Source organism: Hypanus sabinus, chromosome 19, assembly GCF_030144855.1.
Source record: "Hypanus sabinus isolate sHypSab1 chromosome 19, sHypSab1.hap1, whole genome shotgun sequence".
NCBI classification, from domain to species: domain Eukaryota; kingdom Metazoa; phylum Chordata; class Chondrichthyes; order Myliobatiformes; family Dasyatidae; genus Hypanus; species Hypanus sabinus.
In genome coordinates, this window is record NC_082724.1 from 1156644 (window position 1) to 1179223 (window position 22580).

At 44.5% G+C, this 22580-nt stretch overlaps 1 protein-coding gene across 3 annotated transcripts in view; it reads right to left on the bottom strand.

The window, feature by feature from the left end:
• Positions 1 to 22022, bottom strand: part of LOC132377650 (transcriptional regulator QRICH1-like) — a 69674-nt gene extending 47652 nt beyond the window's left edge. The window contains exons 1-3 of one of the 3 annotated variants that reach the window (XM_059943846.1): positions 21536 to 22022; positions 7452 to 7542; positions 5242 to 5553 (exon numbers count right to left, since the gene is read on the bottom strand). In XM_059943846.1, coding sequence (XP_059799829.1) covers positions 5242 to 5532 — 291 coding nt within the window. In that variant the 5' untranslated portion in view covers positions 5533 to 5553; positions 7452 to 7542; positions 21536 to 22022. Of the gene's footprint in view, positions 1 to 5241; positions 5554 to 7451; positions 7543 to 21200; positions 21316 to 21535 lie in introns of those variants that run through there. The other 2 variants (XM_059943844.1, XM_059943845.1) reach the window with 2 other exon arrangements.
• Positions 22023 to 22580: the final 558 nt, after the last annotated feature.

Sequence of the window (22580 nt, forward strand, 5' to 3'; positions counted from 1 at the left end):
AAAGATCATTACTAATGCCTCCACAATCTCTGCAGCCACCTTTTTCAGAACTCTGGAGTGCACACCATCTGGTCCAGGGTGACTTACCTGCCTTCAGACCTTTCAATTTCCTAAGAACCTTCAGTCTTGTTCTGGTAACGTCACACACATCATGCCCCCAACACCTGCTTCATCATACTGCTGGTGCTTTCCAGTGAAGACTGATGCAAAATACATATTCAGTTCATCCACCATTTTGTTGTCCCCATTACTTCTTCAGTGGTCCAATATCCACTGTCTCCTCTTTTACACTTCCTGTATCTGAAGAAACTTCTGGTATCTTCTGTATTATTGGGTAGCTTCCTTTTGTATTCCATCTTTACCTTCTTAGTGACATTTTAATTATCTGTTGCTTTTTAAAAGCTTCCCAATCCTCTAACTTCCCACAAAATTTTGCTCTATTATATGCCCTCTTTGGCTTTTATGTCAGCTTTGACTTCTCATTAGCTATGGTGTATCATCTTTCTTACAGAATACTCTTTAGGATGTATACACCCTGTGCCTTCCAAATTGCTTCCAGAATTCCAGCCATTGCTGCTCTACCGTCATTCCAATCAATTGTGGCCAGCTCCTCTCTATTGTCTCTGTGATTCCCTTTCTCTACTGTAATTCTGATACATCTGACTTTAGCTTCTTCTCAAATTTCAGGGTGAATTTGACCACTTGCCCCCAAGGGAGATAACTCTGCACTGGCTCCTTAACCCTTTTACGGTCTCTAATCAATTCTGGTTCATTGCACAACAGCCAATCCAGAATAGCTGATCCTCCAGTTGGCTGTTCTGAAAAGCCATCTTGCAGACATTCTAGAAATTCCCACTCCTGTAACCCAGCATCACCCCGATTTTCCTAATTGACCTGCATATTGAAGTCCCCCACGACTACTGTAACTGTCCCTTTGGCATGCATTTTCTATCCCCCATTGTAATTTTTAGACCACATCCTTACTACTGTTTGGGGTCTGTATACAACTCCCATCAGGGAGTTTTTACCCTTGCAGTTCCTTAGCTCTACCCAAATTTTTTTAAAACACTTTCCAACCCTATGTCACCAATATCTAATGATTCGATTTCATTTTTTTTAAACCAACAAAGCAATGCTGCACCCTCTGAGTTCCTATCTATGCATTCAATACAACTGAGTATCCTTGGACATTAAGCTCCCAACTATAATCTTTCAGCCATGATTCGGTGATGCTACAACATATGTGCCAATCTGCAATTGTGCCGCAAGTTCACCTACCTTATTCCATATACTGCGTGCATTCAGATACAACACCTCAGTCCTGTATTCACCACTTTAGATTTTGTTGCACTATGATCAGCCTTTTGATTCCCAACTTGGTCAGAGGTCTTACCAACATCTGCCTCCACAATCTCTCCACTAATGGCTTGGCACTCTTGTTCCAATTCCTCTGCAACTCTAGTTGAAACCCCACCATGCAGCATAAACAAACCTTCCCACTAGGATATTACTGCCCTTCCATTGCAGATGCAAACCATCCCTCTGTACAGGTCCCACCTTCCCCAGAAGGGAGACCAATGATCCAAAAAAATCTTATGCCCTCCTTCCAGGTATTAACTGTATAATCTTCCTAGTTCTAGCCTCACTAGCACGAGGCAGGGGTAGCAATCCTGAGATCACAACCCTGGAGGCCCTGCCCTTTAACTTAGCACCCAACTCCCTGAACTCCAAATACAGAACCTGGTCATTCATCCTATCCATGTCATTGGTACCTACATGGACCAAGACGTCTGGCTATTTCACTCTCCCACTTAAGAATTTTGAGGATTCGATTTGAAATGTCCCAGACCCTGGCACTTAGGAGGCAAAATACCATCTGGGAATCTTGAACTCACACACAGAGCCTCCTGTCAGTTCCCGTAACTAATAAATCCTCTAACATTACAGCATGCCTCTTCTTCCTTTCTGAGTCACAGAGGCAGAGTGCCAGAGACCTGACCACTGTGGCTTTCTTCTGTTAGGTCACTCCCCTGCCCCTCTTCCCCACAGTGCTGTTGAGAGGGATGGCCACTCTGCACTGGCTCCTTAACCCTTTTACGATTATAAAGGTAATTACACCCCATGTCCTGCACCTTGGGTGTAACTACCTCCATGTCCCATCTATCACCCCTCAGCCTCCCAAATGATTCTGAGTCCATCCAGTTCCAACTCCTTAACGCAGTTTGTTAGAAGCTGCTGCTTGATGTACCTGTTGCAGTTGTAGTGGTCATGGATTCTGGAGTTTTCCCTGCCTTCCCACATCCCGCAAGAGGAGCATTGCACTATCCTGCCCGACATCTCTACTGTCCTAGCCGAGCAGACATAAAGGGAAGGCGAAAAATTTGCTTTTCTTTCCTCTGCTTTCTCTGAGTGAAGCCTCGAAGAGTTAAAGCCTTTCTCTGAGCAATCTGATAACAGCCACTGCACTTGCCCCTGCCTTCTTTTAATTTGCTCTAATTTTTTTTGGTAATTTTTTTTTAATTGAAGTTCATCATCAAACATTTCCATAAGATGTATTTCAGACATTGTACATATATATCACAAATTTCCACAAAGTATTTATCTGAGGTACACACTTATAGAAAGGAGTGGAAAGAAAAAACAAGCAAAAGGAAAGAACTAAGTACAAGTAGGGAGTGATTTTTTTTTTTAAACAACAGATTCATTGATCTGTAAGAATAAAATCAGGCCTATGAGGCATTATGTAGTTAAACCATTCTTCCCCAGTATCAATCAAATTGTTCCAAATTGGATAAAATTCTCTTACACTTGATTGGATTTAATAGCCCATTTACATTAAAAGAAATGAATTTTACCTTGTCCTTACATCTGTATTTATCTGTCAATGTATCATTGAAATTAGAATAAAATTTAAATCTATCTACTCCCTGAACAAATAAGAACCAAGAAATGCAAATAATAACAAAAATGGCAATGAACGTGTGATTTCAAGGCTAAGGTCTCTAGTAGATGACCCTGCGTTGAGCTAGAGGAAATGTCAAGCTGTGGGGGATAACCCCTCCTACTTGTGAGTTGAGGGCCCCCATTGCAGTATTCATAAAAGCCAGTGAACAAATCCATTACACAGAAAAGATTTCCCTGTGTATTCTTCCTATATATATATTCTCTCTCACTCTCCCTCTCACTCATTTTGGTGGGAAAAAAGGAGTGAGCAAATAAAAAATAACAACTAGGTAATATAAAATCCACATTATAATAAGTATTTCTCGAGATAGGTATATCACCATGTACTTCTGCTTTCATTTAGCTTCTCAACATTTTTAAAGTTAGCTAAACCTTATGGCTTTTTTGAAGGGGTTGAGGACTGTCTTTGGGAAACTCCCGATCTCTTCCTGATTATATTTCTCTCGGCCTCCTCCCATCTCCTGCCTTCTTGATTCTTGCACTATTTCCCAAGCGAAGCAGGATAATTCCTCGGTCAGGCTTTCCCTCGTTTTGGTCATGCTGACGGGCAACCCTCTGGCCTTCACAACTGTAGTCGCCTCTTCCACTGCTTGGTACAACCGCATCCCGTTGTCATAAAACACTCGAAGTTTAGCAGGGTACGAAGTTTGAAATCTAATCTTATTTTGCTTTAGTACTCACTTTACTTCGGAGTATTCTTTGCATTTCCTCAGGACCGCGGGGGGGGGGGGGGTAATCTTGGTCGAAATATATTATCATCCAAAAAACACTCTCTTCTTACCCCAGGCCCTTCGTAGAATCTCCGCCTTGGTGCGATACAGAAGGAATTTGATTATTATTGAGTTTTGCTTTCTATCCTGGGTAGGTTTCAGGACGAGCGCACGGTGGGCTCTTTCGACTTCCAGCTTCATAGCCGAGGGAAGATCCAGCGTGTCCCGCAGTAACTTTCCAACAAACTCCATCATAGACAAGCCCTTTGCTCCTTCGGGAACATTGTAGATTCTCATATTTTTCCGCTGTGACCTTCCCTCCAGGTTTACCTTCTTGGTGATGTAATATTTTTATTGTCTTACTCAGTATCCATTCCATGTTTTGAACTCGATCTTCCACCTTCTCAATTCGAGTCTCTGCCACTGCTATTTTTTTGATTGGCGCTGGCGAACTCTGACTTAATATCATGGAGCTGCTGTTTTACATCTTTCTGGATTATCTCATTACCTTTCAGGATTTCGAACATATTCGCTGCTTCGCCTGAACAAGGCCCAGCGTCCGCCTCGCTAGCACACGGTCGGGTAGGAGAGCCGCTCGCTGCACTCCTCTCGGTCGCAGGCTCCGCAGTGTCACTTTTTAAATTAATATTATATTTGATGGGTTAACAGGGCTTAATATGCATTTTTCTGGAGGAGCTAGTGACTTAAGCTGCCATTCTCAACGATGACGTCACCGGAACCTCTGCTCTTACTAATTCAATTCTAAATACCGACTGGCCACTGGTCAAAGCTCTATTACACAACTGTCTTCTTTCCCTGTTCTATCCATCGACTACAAGCAAAATTCACTCTCAGGTTTCCTTCTTTTTCCTTTCCCCATCTAGTTCTGGTTCTAGCTGCCATTGACTTCTCTCCAAATGGTTCCATTACCACCTCAGAGTGTCACACTGGTATTCATGTTTACCTCCCTTCAGCAGCTGAACACCTTTACTCTCCTGTTGCCTTCTCCACTACATGCCAACTACCTCCATTTCCCCATGACCACCCACCATGCACCCTCTCTCAACCTCACCCCCTCCACCTGCCTCACTACTCCCCCTCTCCTCTTTATACTGACCATGTCCCGGGGGGGGGGGGGGGGGTGAGGGGGCAATGTCTAATGAGAAAAAGCATAATTTTAAGGCAATTGGAGGAAAGTGAGGACTTTTTTAAAAAAAATATATACACAGTGGTGGGTCTGTGGAATGCCAAGGGTGATGCTAGAGCCAGATACATGCATTAAGGAGATTTACGAGACTTAGATAGGCACATGGATGATACAAAAATGGGTATGTGGAAGAGAAGGGCTAGATTGATTTTAAAGTAGGTTAAGAGATCAGGATATCATGAGCTGAAGGGCTTGTACAGTGCTGCACACATTATTCTGCCTCTGGAGGCCCTTTGGCTCTATATATGGCTGATGAAAGAATGTAAAATTTAGGAACAGAATTAGGCAATTTAGCTCACTAAAAAGGTCAAAGGGGCCTGTATTGTCCTAAATAAAGTAGAAATGTACATTGAGACATACCTGGATCTGCTGTGGTTGCTGTTGGATCTGGTGCTCCTGCTGTTGTACAGTTGATGTGACCGGACATGCAAGCTCAAGCAAGGAGCCAGCCACCTCAGTGCTGTCTGTGTAGATGCAGTTGCCACCCTGCTGATACACAGTCATGGTGGTCTGCTGGAATTCCTGCAACGCTTCTGGCCCTTTTGCAGCCAGTGACTCCAAGAACTCCTTCATTCTGTGCTGGGGGATAGTGCGTGCTTTCAACCGAATGTACTCTTCAAACGACATAGCGTTATCCAATGAATTATTCATGGTTACAGTTTACCTATAATCCTAAACAAAGGTTTAACAAACATTAAAACATAATAAATGTGCTAATATCAATTCCCCTCATCCAAGCCACACTCCTTGAAGATCAATATACTTCTGGGTTCCCAAAAGACAGGACTGCAAAAAGGTGGTAAAAAAAAATCTGGCCCAAGGCTTCAGTCTCAGGATTTTAATGTGAAATGCTTGTTGAAAGAAAAGCTGCAGTAACTCAGCTTAAAAACAAATTCATAGGTTTTATAAGACTTTGGTCAGACCACACTTGGGATTGTGAACCATTTTGGGCTCCTTGTTTCAACGAAGGATGTGCTGGCATGTGGAAGGTCCAGAGGTGGTTCACAAAAACGATCCTGGGAATGAAAGGGGTTAACCTTCATTCCATCTGTCTGATCTTTACTAATCCTTTCAAAGTACTTCACTCATCAGTAAATCTCACCTTTCACTGCTCTGCCCCCCTCACTAACATCATCCTGCAAGAGTGCTGACCTCACTGTCAACACCACCAACCCGTGGTAATCATGGTCACAGGCTTTCAAAGACTGAAGCAATTCTCCACCCTCTGGTCATCATTACCAAGCCAGCTTTGGTTCCAATATGCCCCGAATCCCAAGGGCTCCAACACATTTAGATCAGTTTCATGGGAAATTAATCAAGGTCTGACTTGAAGAAATAAGTCTAATTATAATATTGGAAGTATCATTTTATTTACAGATACAATGCAGTAACTGAACAATGAGCCTATCCTGTGCCACGCAATGTGACTGCTTAACCTACCTACTGGTAAATCCTCAGATTGGGGAAGGCAGGAGCACCCAAAGAAAACCCACATTGAGAATGGGTTTGTACAGAGAGGGTGTACAAATTCCTACAGATAGAAGTGGGTTGCTGGCACTGTAAGTAAGTGTTACAATACACAAGTACAAGTTTAATTGTCGTTCAACCATACATGAATACAGCCAAATAAAACAGTGTTACTCCATGCAGCCCTTTTATAGAGCAGCTGATGAGGGAAGGTGAATGAGTAGAAACAGAAAAATTACGTACTTAAGTCAATGATAATGAGAACATTTCAGCAACAAGCTGGAAATTAAATGCACAATCCACAGATTCAACACAACAGTACAAAGCAACTGGTGGATGAGTAGATGAAAAATCATGGAGAATGAGAAGTGTTATATTTTGGTAGGAAGAATAAGGAGGGGCATTACAAACTGGAAATCACATGCTTCCTGCAGCAAGGTATCAGAATGCACAATACTCCAACTGAGGTCTAACCAGTGATTTATACAAGTGTAACATGATATCCCAACTCCTCCACTTATAAGGGCAAGCACAGACCATGTGGGCTGAATGGCCTTGTTCTGTGGAATCACCATTCTGTGATTCTAACCTCCTAGATTTCTAGGAGTTCAATAAACTCCTAGAATAAACCAGTCTCTTGCTCCTTCAGAAAAAAGTTTTTTTTTTAAAAAGTGATATGCATGCTCTAGATTCCTGTACTTGCTAAACAGTCCAAGAATTGTGTTTAACTTCGTAGTAGATAGCAATTCTCAGATGTTTCTTACTTAAAAGGCTTTCAATACAAAAATGTCAAAAACAAATTTTCAAGCGTTTCAGTAAACATGCTACAGTTTGTGCATGAAAAGATGCACAAGAGTGCCTTGCTGCACCAGTTAACCAAAGCACTCCACATCTCAATGCTTCCACCTACACGGAGACCTTGCACTGACCAGGTTATCTGATCATTTAATGGACTGAGAATTAAAAGGAGAGCATGTTTACTTTGTGTTAAATTCTATGTTCCGCTATGAATATTCGGTCTGTCACAATGTTAAAATGTTCAACACTCAGGAGGGTGGACAGGTTTAATTTGCCACATGAGGGAACTTAATTAAATACCTTACATTGATTAGGAAGCCACCTCAGAAAAAGGAACCAGGAAGAGTGGAAAGCTTGTAGCATGTTCAGGTGATTGACAGTAATATTGAGGAGAGCCTGAAAGCAGAGCATACAGTCTGTGACAATCAAGATGCCAATTTAGACAAATCCCACCTGACTGTTCACATACCCAAATACTGCTACTGTATCTGCTTCCACCACGTTCCAGGGACCTAGCACTCTAAAACCATTACCCTGCACATCTTTCAACTTTCCCCCACTCACAGAACACCCTTTGGCATTTGATATTTTCATCTTAGGCAAAAGGCTGATCCAAGATAAGAAACCTTTATTTATCCCACAGGAAATTAGTGTTGCAAGGTTGCTCAGTCAGATATACAAATTGTAAGCATTAAGGTACAAAAAACCCCCCAAAATGTTCATTAAACAGTGCAAAATACGGACATGCAATGAAACCATTGAGTGACCTATGCGGTAGTAGGGGTGATGGGCTTAAATAATTAGAATAGTAAGCAGTTATGAGGGCCACAGGATACACCTCCATTCTCAACCTGCCCCCTCTTCCCATCTCCCCAACAAGAGAGGTGATATATTGAGGGCAGGACAATGGATACATATACTTTGACTAAGGAAAACTTTCAACAAGGTTCCTCGTGGTACGCTGATTCACAAGTTTAACACACAAAATCCATGGTGACTTTGTAAACTGGACGAAACATTCATAGACAAACTTGGATTGTTTTTTCTGCAGCAGCAGCTCAGCATGGATAGGGTGAGTCAGAATATTTCCCCCTTCCCCCAAGTGTAGATATGACAAATACTGGAGGGCATAGCTTTAAGGAGAAATGGGGAAACTTAAAAGGCATAAAAACAGAGTGTTAGGTACCCAGTATGTGCTATCAGGGGTAGTGGGATTGGGGGTGGGAGAGTAATGAACCAAGAACGAGGCGGGGACTGGAGGGGCAATATAGACCTTGGATGGGGGAAGGGGAGACTTAGACCCTTAACAGGTGGCTTTACTTGGATTTCCAGAACCATTTGAGAAACACAGAAAACCTACAGCACAATCCAAGCCCTTCGGCCCACAATGCTGTGCCGAACATGTACTTAATTTAGAAATTACCTAGGGTTACCCATTGCCCTCTTTCTGAGCTCCATGTACCTATCCAGGAGTCTCTTAAAAAACCCTATTGTATCCACCTCCACCACCATCACGAGCAGCCCATTCCATGCACTCACCACTCTGTGAAAAAAAAACTTATGCCTGACATCCCTTCTGTACCCATTTCCAAGCACCTTAAAACTGTGCCCTCTCATGTTAACCATAAGATGCCACATAAAAGACTTATCCGTAAGATAAGGATGCATAGAGTTGGGGGTGATAGAGGATTGTCTAGTAGAAAGCAAAGAGTTGGGATAAATGGGTGTTACTCCAGTTGGCAATTATGAGTGGTGTGCCACAGGGGTTGGTGCTGGGCCTGCAACTGTTCATGATATTCAGTAACAATCTGTAGTGTATCTTAGTTTGCTGATGATACCAAATTGAGTGGAAAAGCAAATCATGCAGAACATATGGAAAGTCTGCAGATGGTGTACAATGGTGTTAATGCGAGGTCATCCATTTTGGAAGGAAAAATAGAAGAGCAGATTATTATGCAAATTGTAAAAAATTACAGCATACTGCTGTGCAGAGGGGCTTGGGAGTGCATATGCATGAATCACAAAAGGTCGGCTTGTAGGTGCAGCAGGCCATCAAGAAGGCAAATGGAATGCTGGCCTTCATTGCTAGAGGGATTGAATTTAAAAGAGAGGTAATACTGCAACTGTACAGGGTACTGCTTGCAGATCTGGTTTCCTTATTTGAGGAAGGATATACTGGCTTTGGGGGTGGTGCAGAAGAGGTTCACCAGGTTGATTCCAGAGATGAGGTTAGACATGAGGAGAGGTTGAGTTGCCTGGAACAGTACTCGCTGGAATTCTGAAGAATGAGAGGAGATCTTCTAGAAACCTATAAAATTATGAAAGGAATAGATAAGATAGAGACAGGAAAGTTGTTTTCATTGGTAGATGAGAGTAGAACTAGGGGACATAGTCTCAAGATACGAGGGAGTAGATTTAGGACAGATGAGGAGGAGCTGCTCCACCGAGTGGTGAATCTGTGGAATTCTCTGCACAATGAAGCAGTGGAGGCTACTTCAGTAAATACATATTAGATAGATCTTTGCACAGTAGGGCAATTAAGGGTTATGGGGAAAAAGGCAGGTAGGTGCAGAGGAGTACACAGCCACATCAGCCATGTGCCAAAGTGCAGACTGAGCTTTTCTGTGTGCTGGGTTTATAACATCAATTTAAACACACTAGCTACAGCAGCTCAACGTACAACATGGTTTAAACATTTTTTTCTTCTGAGTGCATCATGTATGGCCCAGTCCAGATGGACTTCAGGCTATGGTTTGAAAAGTAGAGTTAGTGAGATTGCTCAAGCACTGGCATTAATGTTTTCAACATTTCCTTGATTAGACCACAAGACACGGGAGCAGAGTTAGGCCATTCAGCCGTTCAAGTCTGTTCACAACTCTCTCATGGCCAAGAACCCATCAACCCCCACATTAAATATACTCAGTGACCTGGCCTCCATGGCAATGAATTCCACCACTCCCCAAATTCCCAGATCTCTTTGTTCTACCACACTCCTTGTTGGCCTACCAGTCACTGTATAAGACCTGTCCTGTTTGGTCCTAAAAATCTCGCACTTGGCTGCATTAAATTCTATTTGTCATTTTTAGCTCATTATTCCAGCTGCTGCAGATCCCTCGGAATGCCTTCCTCACTGTCCCTACACCTTTAATCTTGGTGTCATTTTCAAATTTGCTAATCTGGTTAACCACATCCTCAACTCGATATAGATGACAAACAGAGGACCAGGCACTGATCCCCATGCCACACTACTAGTCACAGGCCTCGAGTCAGAGAGGCAACCCTCTACTACCACTCTCTGGCTTCTCCCACAAAGCTAATGTCTAATCCAATTGACTACCTCATCCTGAATGCTAAGTGACTGAACCTTCCTGACCAGCCTCCCATGTGAGTCCTTGTCAAATGCTTTACTGAAGTCCACATAGACAACATCCACTGCTTTGTCTTCATCCAACTTCCTGATGAACACATTTCACGACACATGCCAGTGATATTAAACCTGATTCTGATAACTTCCTCAAAAAATCTCAGGTTGGTTAGACATGACCATGGGCCACACTGCCCATGCTTAATTAGACCATATCTACCCAAACACTTTTATATCAATCCCTTAGAATACTCTCCAATAACTTCCCACAACTGATGTCAAACTCACTGGCATATAATTTCCTGGTTTCGGCTTACAGCCTTTTTTAAGTACCGGAACAACACTGGCTACTGCCCAATCCTCTGATACCTTTCCTGTCCCCAAGGATGTTTTAAATATCTCTGCTAGGGCCCTAGCAATTTCAACACTTGTCTCCCATAGCATCCAAAGGAACACCTTGTCAGGCCCTGGTGATTTATCCACCTTCATTGGCCTCAGGGTAGGAAACACCTCATCCTCTAATCTGTACAGGGTCCATGAAGTTGATGCTGCTTTGCCTCACTTCTATACACACTGTATCTGTCTTCCAAATAAACAGATGCAAAGAATGAATTTACTAATGGCCCAAGTAGCTGTTTACATGTGACTACAGCCACACCCCCAGTGTATAGGCCTCCGTTAGTCTCGATAGACCATGGATTTGCACCTTGGAAAGTTTCCAGGGTGCAAGCCTGGGCAAAGTTTTTTTTTTTAAATATGGAAGACCAGCAGTTGCCCAAGCTGCAAGTCTCTCCTCTCCACGTCACCAGTGTTGTCCAAGGGAAGGGCATTAGACCCCCAGTACCCAGTTTCAGTAGGCAAACTAAACAAGTCATACCCTGGTGAGACAGGGACAGTGCTAACTAACATGCAAAATCACCTCTGGTGGACTGGGCAAATGAGATCTAGAGTGAGGTACAACAGCCAGGAAGGCAGTATTACAATGTTCCATGGAGAGGAAAGGGCATGACAAGGCACAGAAGACAACATGGCCATCCACTACAACTAACACTGGACCCAGAACGGGGGAGGGGGATCAGCTCTTTATCTAATTGGTGAGAAATTACAAAGCTCGGATTCAGGTATTTCGTCCAGAACTGCAAAGGTCTACAGGTACCCCAGGTAATTAGGAATGCGAACATCATTATCTTTTATTGCAAGTGGCTTGGAATACAAAAGTAGGTTATGTCTCAGTTATATAGGGCACAGGTGAGTGTACATTTGGAGCACAGCAAATTGTATCAAGCTGTGTAGTTAGATGCCAAGGTATTGAAAACATCTCAGGAAGTTAAGACGAATCCCGACAATGGACACATTGTCTCATGAAGAAAGCTTGCACAGGCCAGGACTGTATTTGCTTAACAAATTGATTGAAACACAAGATTCTGAGGGTTGTGTCAGCATTGTAGTCTAGGACAGAGGACTCAACTTGGGGTCCACAGACTCCTTGGTTAATGGTAGGGCTCAATGGCATAAAAGAGTTTGGGAAGCCCTGGTTTAGGACTAATGCTATTTAGAAACATGAACTCTCCTACACAACAAAACTGAATTTTGTTTCAGGCAGGTTGTGGTTCTTTGGCATTTTCATTGTCAAAAGGTCAAAAACAGAAAGTGGGAGCAAAATTGAAATTTTGATGAGCTAGGGGTGAAAACTCATCAGGGCTTGATAGGAACACAAAGTTACAAAAACACAGTGTCAGAGCAGGTTTGAGGAATACTGAGGCTTACTCCTGCTAAACTGCTGGTTACTATGTCAACCAGCTCTCATTAACTTTGGTGCAAGTTCTGACATCCCAGTTGCACAGAACTTACAACAAAGATACCACTCCACTGTGCAAGACTCTCCAGCAAGATGAAAGTTTAAAGACATCATCCCACTAGGTAAGACACTCTCGCTGGGTGAGAACTGTGAAGATGACATCTTACTCACCGCATCGCAAGGATTTTTAGGGGTTGGAAAAAAATGTCAGGAGATACTTAAACCAAAATAAAATTCAGATGGGTGACAGCACCCTCACCCATTCTGAGGAATGGGTCTCTAAACATCACACCATTCAGACAATGATGTGAACTGCGAAATCCCTACCTACTGTCTGTGCCATGTTGCTCTTTTTAAATTGAGACGCTCGCAGATTTTATGCAATTAAAAACAGGCAAATCGATGTGGGTCATACTGGACAAGGTATTGAGAGCTCAGACTGGCCTCTTATCCTTTTATACATGCAAAGATGACTATCCTAGTAGACCAGCCACAGCACAACACTGGCACCTCATTCTCAAATACAAAGCGACTTTATAAAACTGTATCAGCAAATACACAAATGGCTGCCCAGGACAAAATGGATAGGACTTGTATGTCAAATGTGAAGCTTTATATTGTCAAAATGAAATTCTGAGGGTCTTAACAGACACTGAACGTTTCGCTCTGGGGGGGGGGGTGGCATACAGAACTGGGGTACAGTTATAGGTTTGTGAAGCTTCACAATTCTTTACTGCAGACTTGTCTATGGAAGTTCTCAGTCATGGACTTGTTGTGTTGTCTAGAAGAGGTGTTCTTATCAAAGGGACACTCCTTTGATGATAACAAAGTGCACATTTTGGACGGGTGGTTGTGAGAGAGGGGTTAAGTAAGTCTTCTTTGTCAAACTGGAAAACCCATCCCTGAACACAAGGGGTGGATATGACACCACCCATCAGCTACTTACAATGTAGTCCCATCATCTCTACCCCTGTGTCTCCACAAGAGTTTTCACCTCCATTCATGCAAAGACTAATGACCCTCTCATTACCTCTGACTCTTAACAACCCTCATCTGATTGCTATACCTTTAAATTCAGTTTATAAACCGGAAAACTACCCACCAAGGATCAGAACTGAAGAAGCCTCTTGGATGAGTGGTGAAATGTCTTCCAAACATACAGCAAGTCCAGATGCCTTGATTTACTACTGTTAGTTATTTACTGCAAACAGCAGGGACTATCAGTCATCAAATACAGCCAAGACTGGAAGCTGATTTTTGACTGAGAAGAAAATCAAGGATTAAAGAAAGATACAGCAAGGAAACAGACCTTTTGGCCCAAACCACCCATGCTGACCCAAATGCCCATCTAACCTAGTCTCACCTGCCATATCTGTACATTTGATTTAATCCCTCCTAAAATTGTAATTTTATCCACTTCTGGCAGCTTGTTCCAGATACCGGTCATGATGAAAGATTCCCCTCAGGTCCTTTTTCAATCTTTCCCCTCTCACCTTAAATCAATTCCTCTAGTTTGACTCTCCTACCCGGAAAAGAGACCTTGACCATTCATTTATCTATGCTCCACCTGATTTTATATAGCTCTACTATCTCACTACCAAGGTTCCTGTGCTCATCGTTGGTAAGTTGCTGGAATCGATTGTTAGTGATGAGATTAGAGTACCTGGAGGAACATGACAAGATAGGCCAAAGATAGTATGGTTTCCTGAAAGGAAAATCCTGCCTGACTAATCTAATGCAATTTTTTGAGGAAATTACAAGCAGGGTAGACAAAGGAGATGCAGTGGATGTAGTGTACTTGGATTTTTAGAAGACGTTCGACAGGGTGCCACACATGAGGCTGCTTAACAGGAGCCCATGTAATTACAGGGGAGTTACTAGCATGGGTGGAGCTTAGGCTGAGCGGCAGAAAGGAGGGAATGGGAATAAAGGGATCCTATTCTGGCTGGCTGCCTGTTACCAGTGGAGTTCCACAGGGGACTGCTGCTTTTTACAATGTATGTCAATGATCTGGACCAAGGAATTAATGGATTTGTGGCTAAATTTGCCAATGTTACAAAGATAGGTGGAGGAGCAGGTAGTGTTGAGAAAACAGAGAGCCTGCAGAGAGACTTAAATAGTTTAAGAGAATGGGCAAAGAAATGAAATATAATGTTGGAAAGCATATGGTCACATACTTTCATGGAAGAAATAAACTGGCAGACTATTATTTAGATGAGGAGAGAATTCAAAATGCAGACATGCAAAGGGACTTGGGAGTCCTTGTGCAGGATACCCAGGTTGAGTCAGTGAAGAAGGTGAATAGCATTCATTTCTAGAGATACAGAATACAAGAGCAGGGATGTAACGTTGAGGCTCTCTAAGGCACCCATGAGACCACACTTGTGTGCAGTTTTGGGCTCCTTATTTTAGAAAGGATGTACTGACATTGGAGACTGTTCAGAGAAGATTTGTGGGAATGATTCCAGGAATGAAAGGGTTACTGTATGAGGAAAGTCTGGCAACTCTTGGGCTGTATTCTCTGGAGTTTGGAGAATGGGTGGGGAGGGGGAATCTCATAGAAACACTCCAAATGTTAAAGGCATGAACAGATTAGATATGGCAAAGTTATTTCCTATGGTAGGGGAGTCTAGGACAAGAGGGCATGCCCTCAGGATTGAAGGACATCCATTTAGAACAGAAATGTGGAGAAATTACTATAGATCTATGGAATTTGCTGCCACGAGCAACTGTGGTAATTGGGTGCATTTAAGGCAGAGATAGATAGATTCTTGATTAGCCAGGGCATCAAAGGATATTGGGAGAAGGCAGGGGAGTAGGGATGACTGGAAGAACTGGATCAGCCCATGACTGATTGGCAGAACAGACTCCATGGGCCGAATGGCCTACTTCTGCTCCTATATCTTATGGGCTTAAATCAGTTCCAGCTGGTCAGGCTCTTATATCTGCAGCCTCAATATCCTTATGAATCTTTTCTGCACCCTTTGCAGTTTAATGGTATCCTTCCTACAGCTGGATGACCAGAACTATGCTCAACATCCCTAGTGTGGTCTCACCAATGATTTATAGAGCTGTACCACAATGTCCCAACTATTGATGAAGGGTCTTGGCCCAAAACATCAACTGTATTCATTTCCATAGACTGTGCATTGCTGTGGATTTCCAGTACTTGCAGAACTTCATGTTTATGATTTACAGTATTTAGTATCCCGATCAATGAAGCCGAGCATGCCAAATTACCTCCTTGTCCACCTGTGACATCATGCTCAGGGAACTATGTATCTGCACCCCCCCCCCCCCCCAACTCTCTATTCTACAGAAGTGCCAAAATTGTGAGTTACTGTGCAAGTCCTGTCCTGGATGCCACACCTCACTCATCAGGGTTAAGTTCCATCTGCCACCCCTTAGCTCACTCAGTTGGTGCAGAGATCCTGTTAACCACACCTCAGTTTTGGTGTCATCCACAAACTTACTATCCATGGTAACAACTGTGCCATCCAAACTGTTAATGTAGATGCCAAACAGCAGTGGACCCATCTCTGATCCCTTTGTCGCTGGTCACAGGCCTCAAAAATTACTAACAACTCTCCAGTGCCACCCTCTGCCTGCTTCTTGGAAGCAAAGTTTGCATCTAATTAGCTGGCTCACCCAGGATCCCATGAGATCTCACCACCAGCCTCGTTTACCCCAGCCCTTGTCAAAAGGCTCTCTGTAATGTAAACATCTACTACCCAGCCTTCAATCTTTCTCAATCCCTTCTCAAAAACTTCAGTCAAACTTGAGACACTGCCATGCTGACCATCTCTTACTAAGTCTTTGCTTTTCCAAATGCACTAAAATCCTGACGCTCAGAAAAGCCTCATGGAATTTTCCCACTGCTGACTTTAGGTTCACCAACTTGTAGTTCCCAGGACTGTAGGCACAGCATTAAATACAGGCAGCTTAGCCATCCTCCAGTCTTCTGGTATCCCTGCACTGATACAATTCCTGCCAGGCCCTTGGAAATTTAATCCCTGGCTTCCCACCTGATCAGGACCCAGAGGTTCACCTGATCAGAGACACCAACAACCTGATAACATGAACATCGATTTCTCCAACTCCTGGTAATTGCCCTCTCCTTCACCAGTCCTGTTCTTCCCCCCCCCACCCCCACCTCATCTCCTTGCCCGCCCATTCCCTCCCTCTGGTGCTTCTCCCCCTTCCCTTTCTTCCATGGTCTTCTGACATCAGAATCCCCTTCTTCAGCCCTTTATCTCTTTCACCTATCAGCTTCCCAACTCTTTACTCTCCTGGTTTTACCTATGATCTGCCACTTTGTATTTCCTCCACCTTGTTACTCTGACTTCTGCCCTTGTCCTGATGAAAGGTCTTGGCCTGAATCATTGACTGCATATTCATTTCCATAGCTACCTGACCTGCTCAGTTCCTCCAGTATTGTGTGTGTTGCTCTGGATCTCCAGTGTCAAAAATTTCCTGTGTTTATTCATTTACCTTAACACTTTGAGTTTCTGAACTTTCTACACAGCAAATACAGATGAGAAATACACATCCTTCCCTCATCACCCATTTGCTCCTAACTGCTCCTTTGTCATTTGCAGTTAGCTTATTGCCCTTAATTTCCCTACAACTCTCGCGGGATTCACTTTATCTCTGTACCTCTACCTGATAGATGGCCTGACCAGAAAAAGGAGGCATCTATATCAGTCATCAATCCTACCAAACTTGCCCTAAGCTCTACTTTTTAATAGCCTCCCACTCATAGTGGGCCGTAACTCAAATAGCAATGAGTCAGAGTACAGGAAGGAGACAAAGATTATTGACATGATGTCATGACAACCTTTTTCTTCAAATGTTAATGGGGGGGGGGGGGGGGGAAGAATCCTCAGTGAGGTGAGGACTGTGCACATGCTCCTGCTTACATCAACGGTGTTGAGTTTGGGAGCTTCAAGTTCCTGTTACTGAACATCACCAACAGCCTGTCCTGGTCTAACCACAGACAAGAAAGTTCACCAGTGCCTCAGGAGGCTAAAGAAATTCAGCACGGCCCCATCAGCTCTTACCAATATTTACTGCTGCACCACAGAAAGCAACATATGGCAACTGCACACACTGCAGAATTGTGGACAAAGCTCAACACAACACTGGAACCAACCTCCCCTCCATAAACTGCCAACACTTCCTGCTGCCTCAGTAAAGTGGCAAGCGTAATTGAAGACCACGACCACCCCAGACATTCACGCTTCTCCCTCTCCCATCAGGCAAAAGATACAAAAGTCCAAAAGCACATCCCACCAGTTGTAAGATGACTCAATCTTGTTATGGTTTTGCACCTTACTGTTTATCTGCACTGCACTTCCACTGTAACTATTATACTTTATTCTGCATTCTGTTATTGTTGTACCTCAATGATCTGATGACAAGCTTTTCACTGTATCTTGGTATATGTGACATGAACTACATAGCTTGGGGTGCCAGAGTTCAATTCTGGCATCCTCTGTAAGTGCATTCCTTTCCAAGTGCACAAGGGTTTCCTCCACAGCCCATTAATAGGTCACCTGGTCACTGCAAATCATCCTGTTGGGGTTAATTGGGGTTGCTGGCAAGGCTTAAAGGGTCTGCTCTCTATTGCTTCTCTAAAATAAAGACCAATACCCCAGGGCAAAGATGTCCAACAGTAGAGAATACTGCAGAGAAAGTCTGAAGGGGCCTGCAACATACACAGCGAGTAGTAGTGACAGAGAGACATAAAACTGTAGCATTTAAGAGGCTTTCGAAAGGCCTGTAAATGTACAGGAATGGAGGGAGATGGCTCCCATTCAGGCAGAAGGGATTAGTTTAATTTGGCATTGTGCTCAGCCATTGTGGGACTTAGTGCCTCATAGTGCACCGTTGTGTTCTAACCTCTTCTGTGGCAGAGGAGGCAGACTAGGGACATCTAAGAAACTCAGACATATGGATGAAAGAAAAATGAAGGGCTACATGGGAGGGAAGGGTTAGAACAGGGGCTCCCAATTTTTTTATGCCATGGACCAATAACATTACGCAAAGGGTCCTTGAACACCAGGTTGGGAACACCTGGTAGGTCAAAAGGTCAGCACAGGGACCTGTACTGTACTGGTCTACATTCTATGCCTCTGATACAGGTAATCTCTGCCCTGCACCAGCTCCTCAGCCACACATTCGTTTGACGAGTCCTTAACTGTGAGAATGTCTGGAGCACAGAGAGTAACCCAAAGACGACAAGCCGAGGTTCTGCTCTAACTCCCTAGATTCACTCTTTGGTATGTGTGGCTGTTCACCCTCCACATCAATGTTCTGCAACCAATTGGAGACATCCTTGATAGTGACACCAGGAAGGTAATGCACCACTATGCCACACAGACTTATTTCATGCCAATCCCTCCCCTTCTCCCCCAGCACAGTTCTCCTCATCTCCAACCTTAACCACTGTACGAGCCAGTCCTTGTAACACAGCCCTTCTCAAAAAGAGATCTCCCCCAACTGTCTAAAACAAGATGCTTGTTAGCAATGGGTTTGTGCATTCTGCCTATTCCCTCTGCTTTTCCTCACAGCACTCTCCCTGCCCCCCGAACTACAACATCTCAGGTGTGAACACCTCACTTAAGCTCCTGTCTGCCATGCTCTCAGGTGGGAAAGAGCAAGGTGTTGGAAGAGGCCACAGAATATCCAAGCAGGCTTGGGGTCACACATCCCATTTCCAATTCTATATTACAATGATGGTCAGAGTGGGGACACTGATGAGCACAGGAGAATGTGAGAAGTGCACAAGACCAGAGGCATCAATTGAGTACACAGCCACAAGGCAGAAATGGACAAGGGGTGTTGTTTTAAGATGATTGCAAGGACAGTTTGAAGTCAGGGGTAGTTATTTTTTTAATTACAAAGTGGTTGTGGGTGGTGGTACAAGCAAATACTTTAGGGACATTTGAGAGACTCTTAGACACATGGATGACAGAAAAATGGAGGGCTATGTAGGAGAAAAGGGTTAGATTGATCTTGAAGTGGGTTAAAGCACAGCACAACATCATGGCCCAAATAGCCTGTAACATGCTATACTGTTCTGTGTTCTAGGAATGGCAGAAGCACAAGAACATGATAATAAGAGGAAAAGACAAGGGCATCTCACTGAATTGGAGATACCTACCAGAGCACACTCCACTGTATTCCATCTGCCACTTCTTTGCATAGTTTCTCCTAGTCCAAGTCTTTCTGTAGCTTCGCTGCTTCAACACTCTCTACCCCTCCACCCATCTTCAAATTATCTGCAATCTTGGCCACAAAGCCATCAATTCCGTCATCCAAGTCATTGACAAATAATGTGAAAAGAAACAGCCTCAACACTGACTCTTGCAAAACACCACTGGTTACCAGCAGCCAACCCTCTACCCATGCTCCTATCTTTCCTGTAATGCCATGGGCGTCTTACCTTGTTAAGCAATCTGTCAAAAGCCTTCTAAAAATCCAAATGAACAACATCCACGACTCTTCTTTGCATATCCTGCCTGTTATTTCCTCAAAGAATTCCAGATCTGACAGGCTAGGGTTCTGCTTAAGGATCCAAAACTGACTTTATCATATGTACCCAATTACCCCAAACTCTCATAACAGACTCCAGCATCTTTCCAACCACTAAAGTCAGGTAAAGGGCCTTCAGATGCCCTTCCAGTCCTTTGAGCTGCACCACCAGCAACCCATGACAACTCAACCTAATCACAGGACAATTTACAATGACCAATTCATCTACCCAGTACTTCCTGGACAGTGTGAAGAAATAGGAGACAACCATGCATTTCACTGGGAGGAACATAAAGACTCCTTACAGAGGATGTCGGGACTGAACCCCGAACTCCAACCCACCTAGCTGTAATAACCCTGTGCTAACCACTCTGCTACCGTGGTGCATGTGACTTTGGTAACTTCTTTTACGTCATTAGCAAGATCCCTTTCATGTTTCATCTTTTCTCTCCTTACTGCTTTTTAGCTACTTCTTTAAGCTTCCCAATCCTCTAACTTCCCACTAATTTTTGCCCTATTAGATGCCCACTCATTTGTTTTTAATATTGTCTTTTTCTTCCCTTGATTACCTCATCCTCCCTTTAGAATACAATCTATCCTGAGCCTTCCAAACTGCCCTCAAAGCTTCAGCTAAGACTATTCTGCTATCATCCCTGCTACTGCCCCCTTCCAATCAACTTCATCCAGCTCCTCTCTCATGCCTCTACAATTCCCTTTACTCCACTGTAGTACTGATACATCTGACTTTAGCTTATCCTTCTCAATTATCAGGGAGAATTCCAACATATCACGATAAAATTCTATCATATTATTCTGACACAAATGAGAAAACAACAGAAAGCAGGGAAGTGTGAAGGTTTGTTGGAGTGCAGATGAAAATGGGAGCTATGAGTGTAGGGCCTATGATGCACTGGGGTGTAGGACATGTTCAGCAGGTGTTCAGAGCTGGGGTTGTAGGAATGGCAGAGAGTGACATGTGAACAACTAATAATTAAGAACAGATCTACAGCTGCTCAAAACCTGAAAGAAAAACAGAAAATGCTGGAAATACTCAGCAAGTCAGGTAGCGTCTATGAAAAGGAGCCAGAGTTAACATTTGAGATTAATGACATTTCAAGTGAGGTGCGGTACTTCATGATTCTGATAGGGACCATTTCCAGGAGAGAACGGGGCTGGAGGAAGGAGAAGGGAGAAGAGGAAAAAAAGCGGGGGAGAAAATAGAGGAGAGGGGGCGTGGGGCGAAGGAGAGGCCTCAGAGGCAGTGAGGGGAATGCTACCCGCATCTGCCTCTAAGTGAGACTCAGGGCCCCTCCCTGACCTGCAGCCTGGCCCGGGAGAGGAGGTGCAGCCACTCACCGAGGGAGGCCCGCGGCCTATAACCGAGCCACCGTTTGTCGGGCCCCGCCGCCGCTCCACCGCCGGGTCGGCGTCAGCGCGTCGTGCAGCCGGGAACGCGCACGCAAGCAGGCGCCGTGGCGTAGAGGGAGCGAGCGCGCTGAAACGTAGCATCTGCAGGCATCGCCCGTGAGCGTCCGAGGAATGCGCGGCCTCCCGCCCGTGGCCCCGCTGCTGGATCCCGCGCCATAGAAGAGCCCGAGGCTCGGGCCCGCGCTCGGCCGCGCCACCGTTCCGCCATTCCCGCAGTGTCCGCCCACCGGCCGGCGACGTCCTACTGCCCGGACTAGCCTTACCTGAGCCCACCGGCCGTAGTGTCCCGGTACCCACCGCACCGCTCCGCTCACTCGCCACAGTTCCCGCACAGTCCGCCGCCCGCCCTCTTATTGTGTTTCCGTCCGTCTAAAGTGCCCACTCCGCCATCTTACAGCCCGCCCGCCGCAGCCAATCCGCGCCCTCCAAAACCCTCATCCAATCCGCATCGGCCGCCCGCGGCACCCCACCCAATCGGCGCTGACGCCCGCGCAAGCCTCGCGATACTTTGCTGTCGACCTGGCGCTTCTTAAAGGGCCGGGTGCAAGGGGCAATTCAGCCCTTCTCTACTCGTACTGGCATGGTTCCGCCACAATAGATGCAGGGGGCCATCACCCACACTAGAGAAGGTTCATTCGGCCCGTCCCCGCCGAACTAGCAGGAGACCATTCAGCCTCTTCCCTGCCATACTAGACCTACCCATCGTAGCATGAGACCATTCAGACCCGTATTTGCTTTTATTCCTCCAGTCTTAAGAAACCACATGCTCCCGTTTCTCTAACAAAACTTGGAATCATGATATTATCCTGGTATTATTCTTCAAAACTACAGCAAGTCTCCTCTGAGTTCAGAGAGCATGGAACAGGCTCTTCAGCTCAATTTACTAATGCCAGCCACAACGTGAGCTGAGTGGGTCCCATCTACAGCATTTCAATCTTAATCTTTTCAATCTCCTGTACCTCTATTAAATGTTGTAATCACACTTGCCTCCATCACTGCCTCCACGTGGAAATGCTGCCCTTCAGATTCCCTTTAAATCATTGGTGTTTCCATAAGACATAGGAGTGGAATTAGGCCATTTGGCCCATTGAGTCTGCTCTGCATTCAAACAAGGCTGATTCTTTTTTCTCCTCTCCTCAGCCCCACTCCCCGGCTTCTCCCTGTAACCTCTGATGCTGTGTCCAATCAAGAACCTATCAATGTCTGCCTTCAAATACATTTAACAACCTGGGCTCCACAGCTGTCAGTGGTAACAAATTTCACAGATTCTCCAACCTCTGACTAATTTCTCCGAATCTCTGTTTTAGA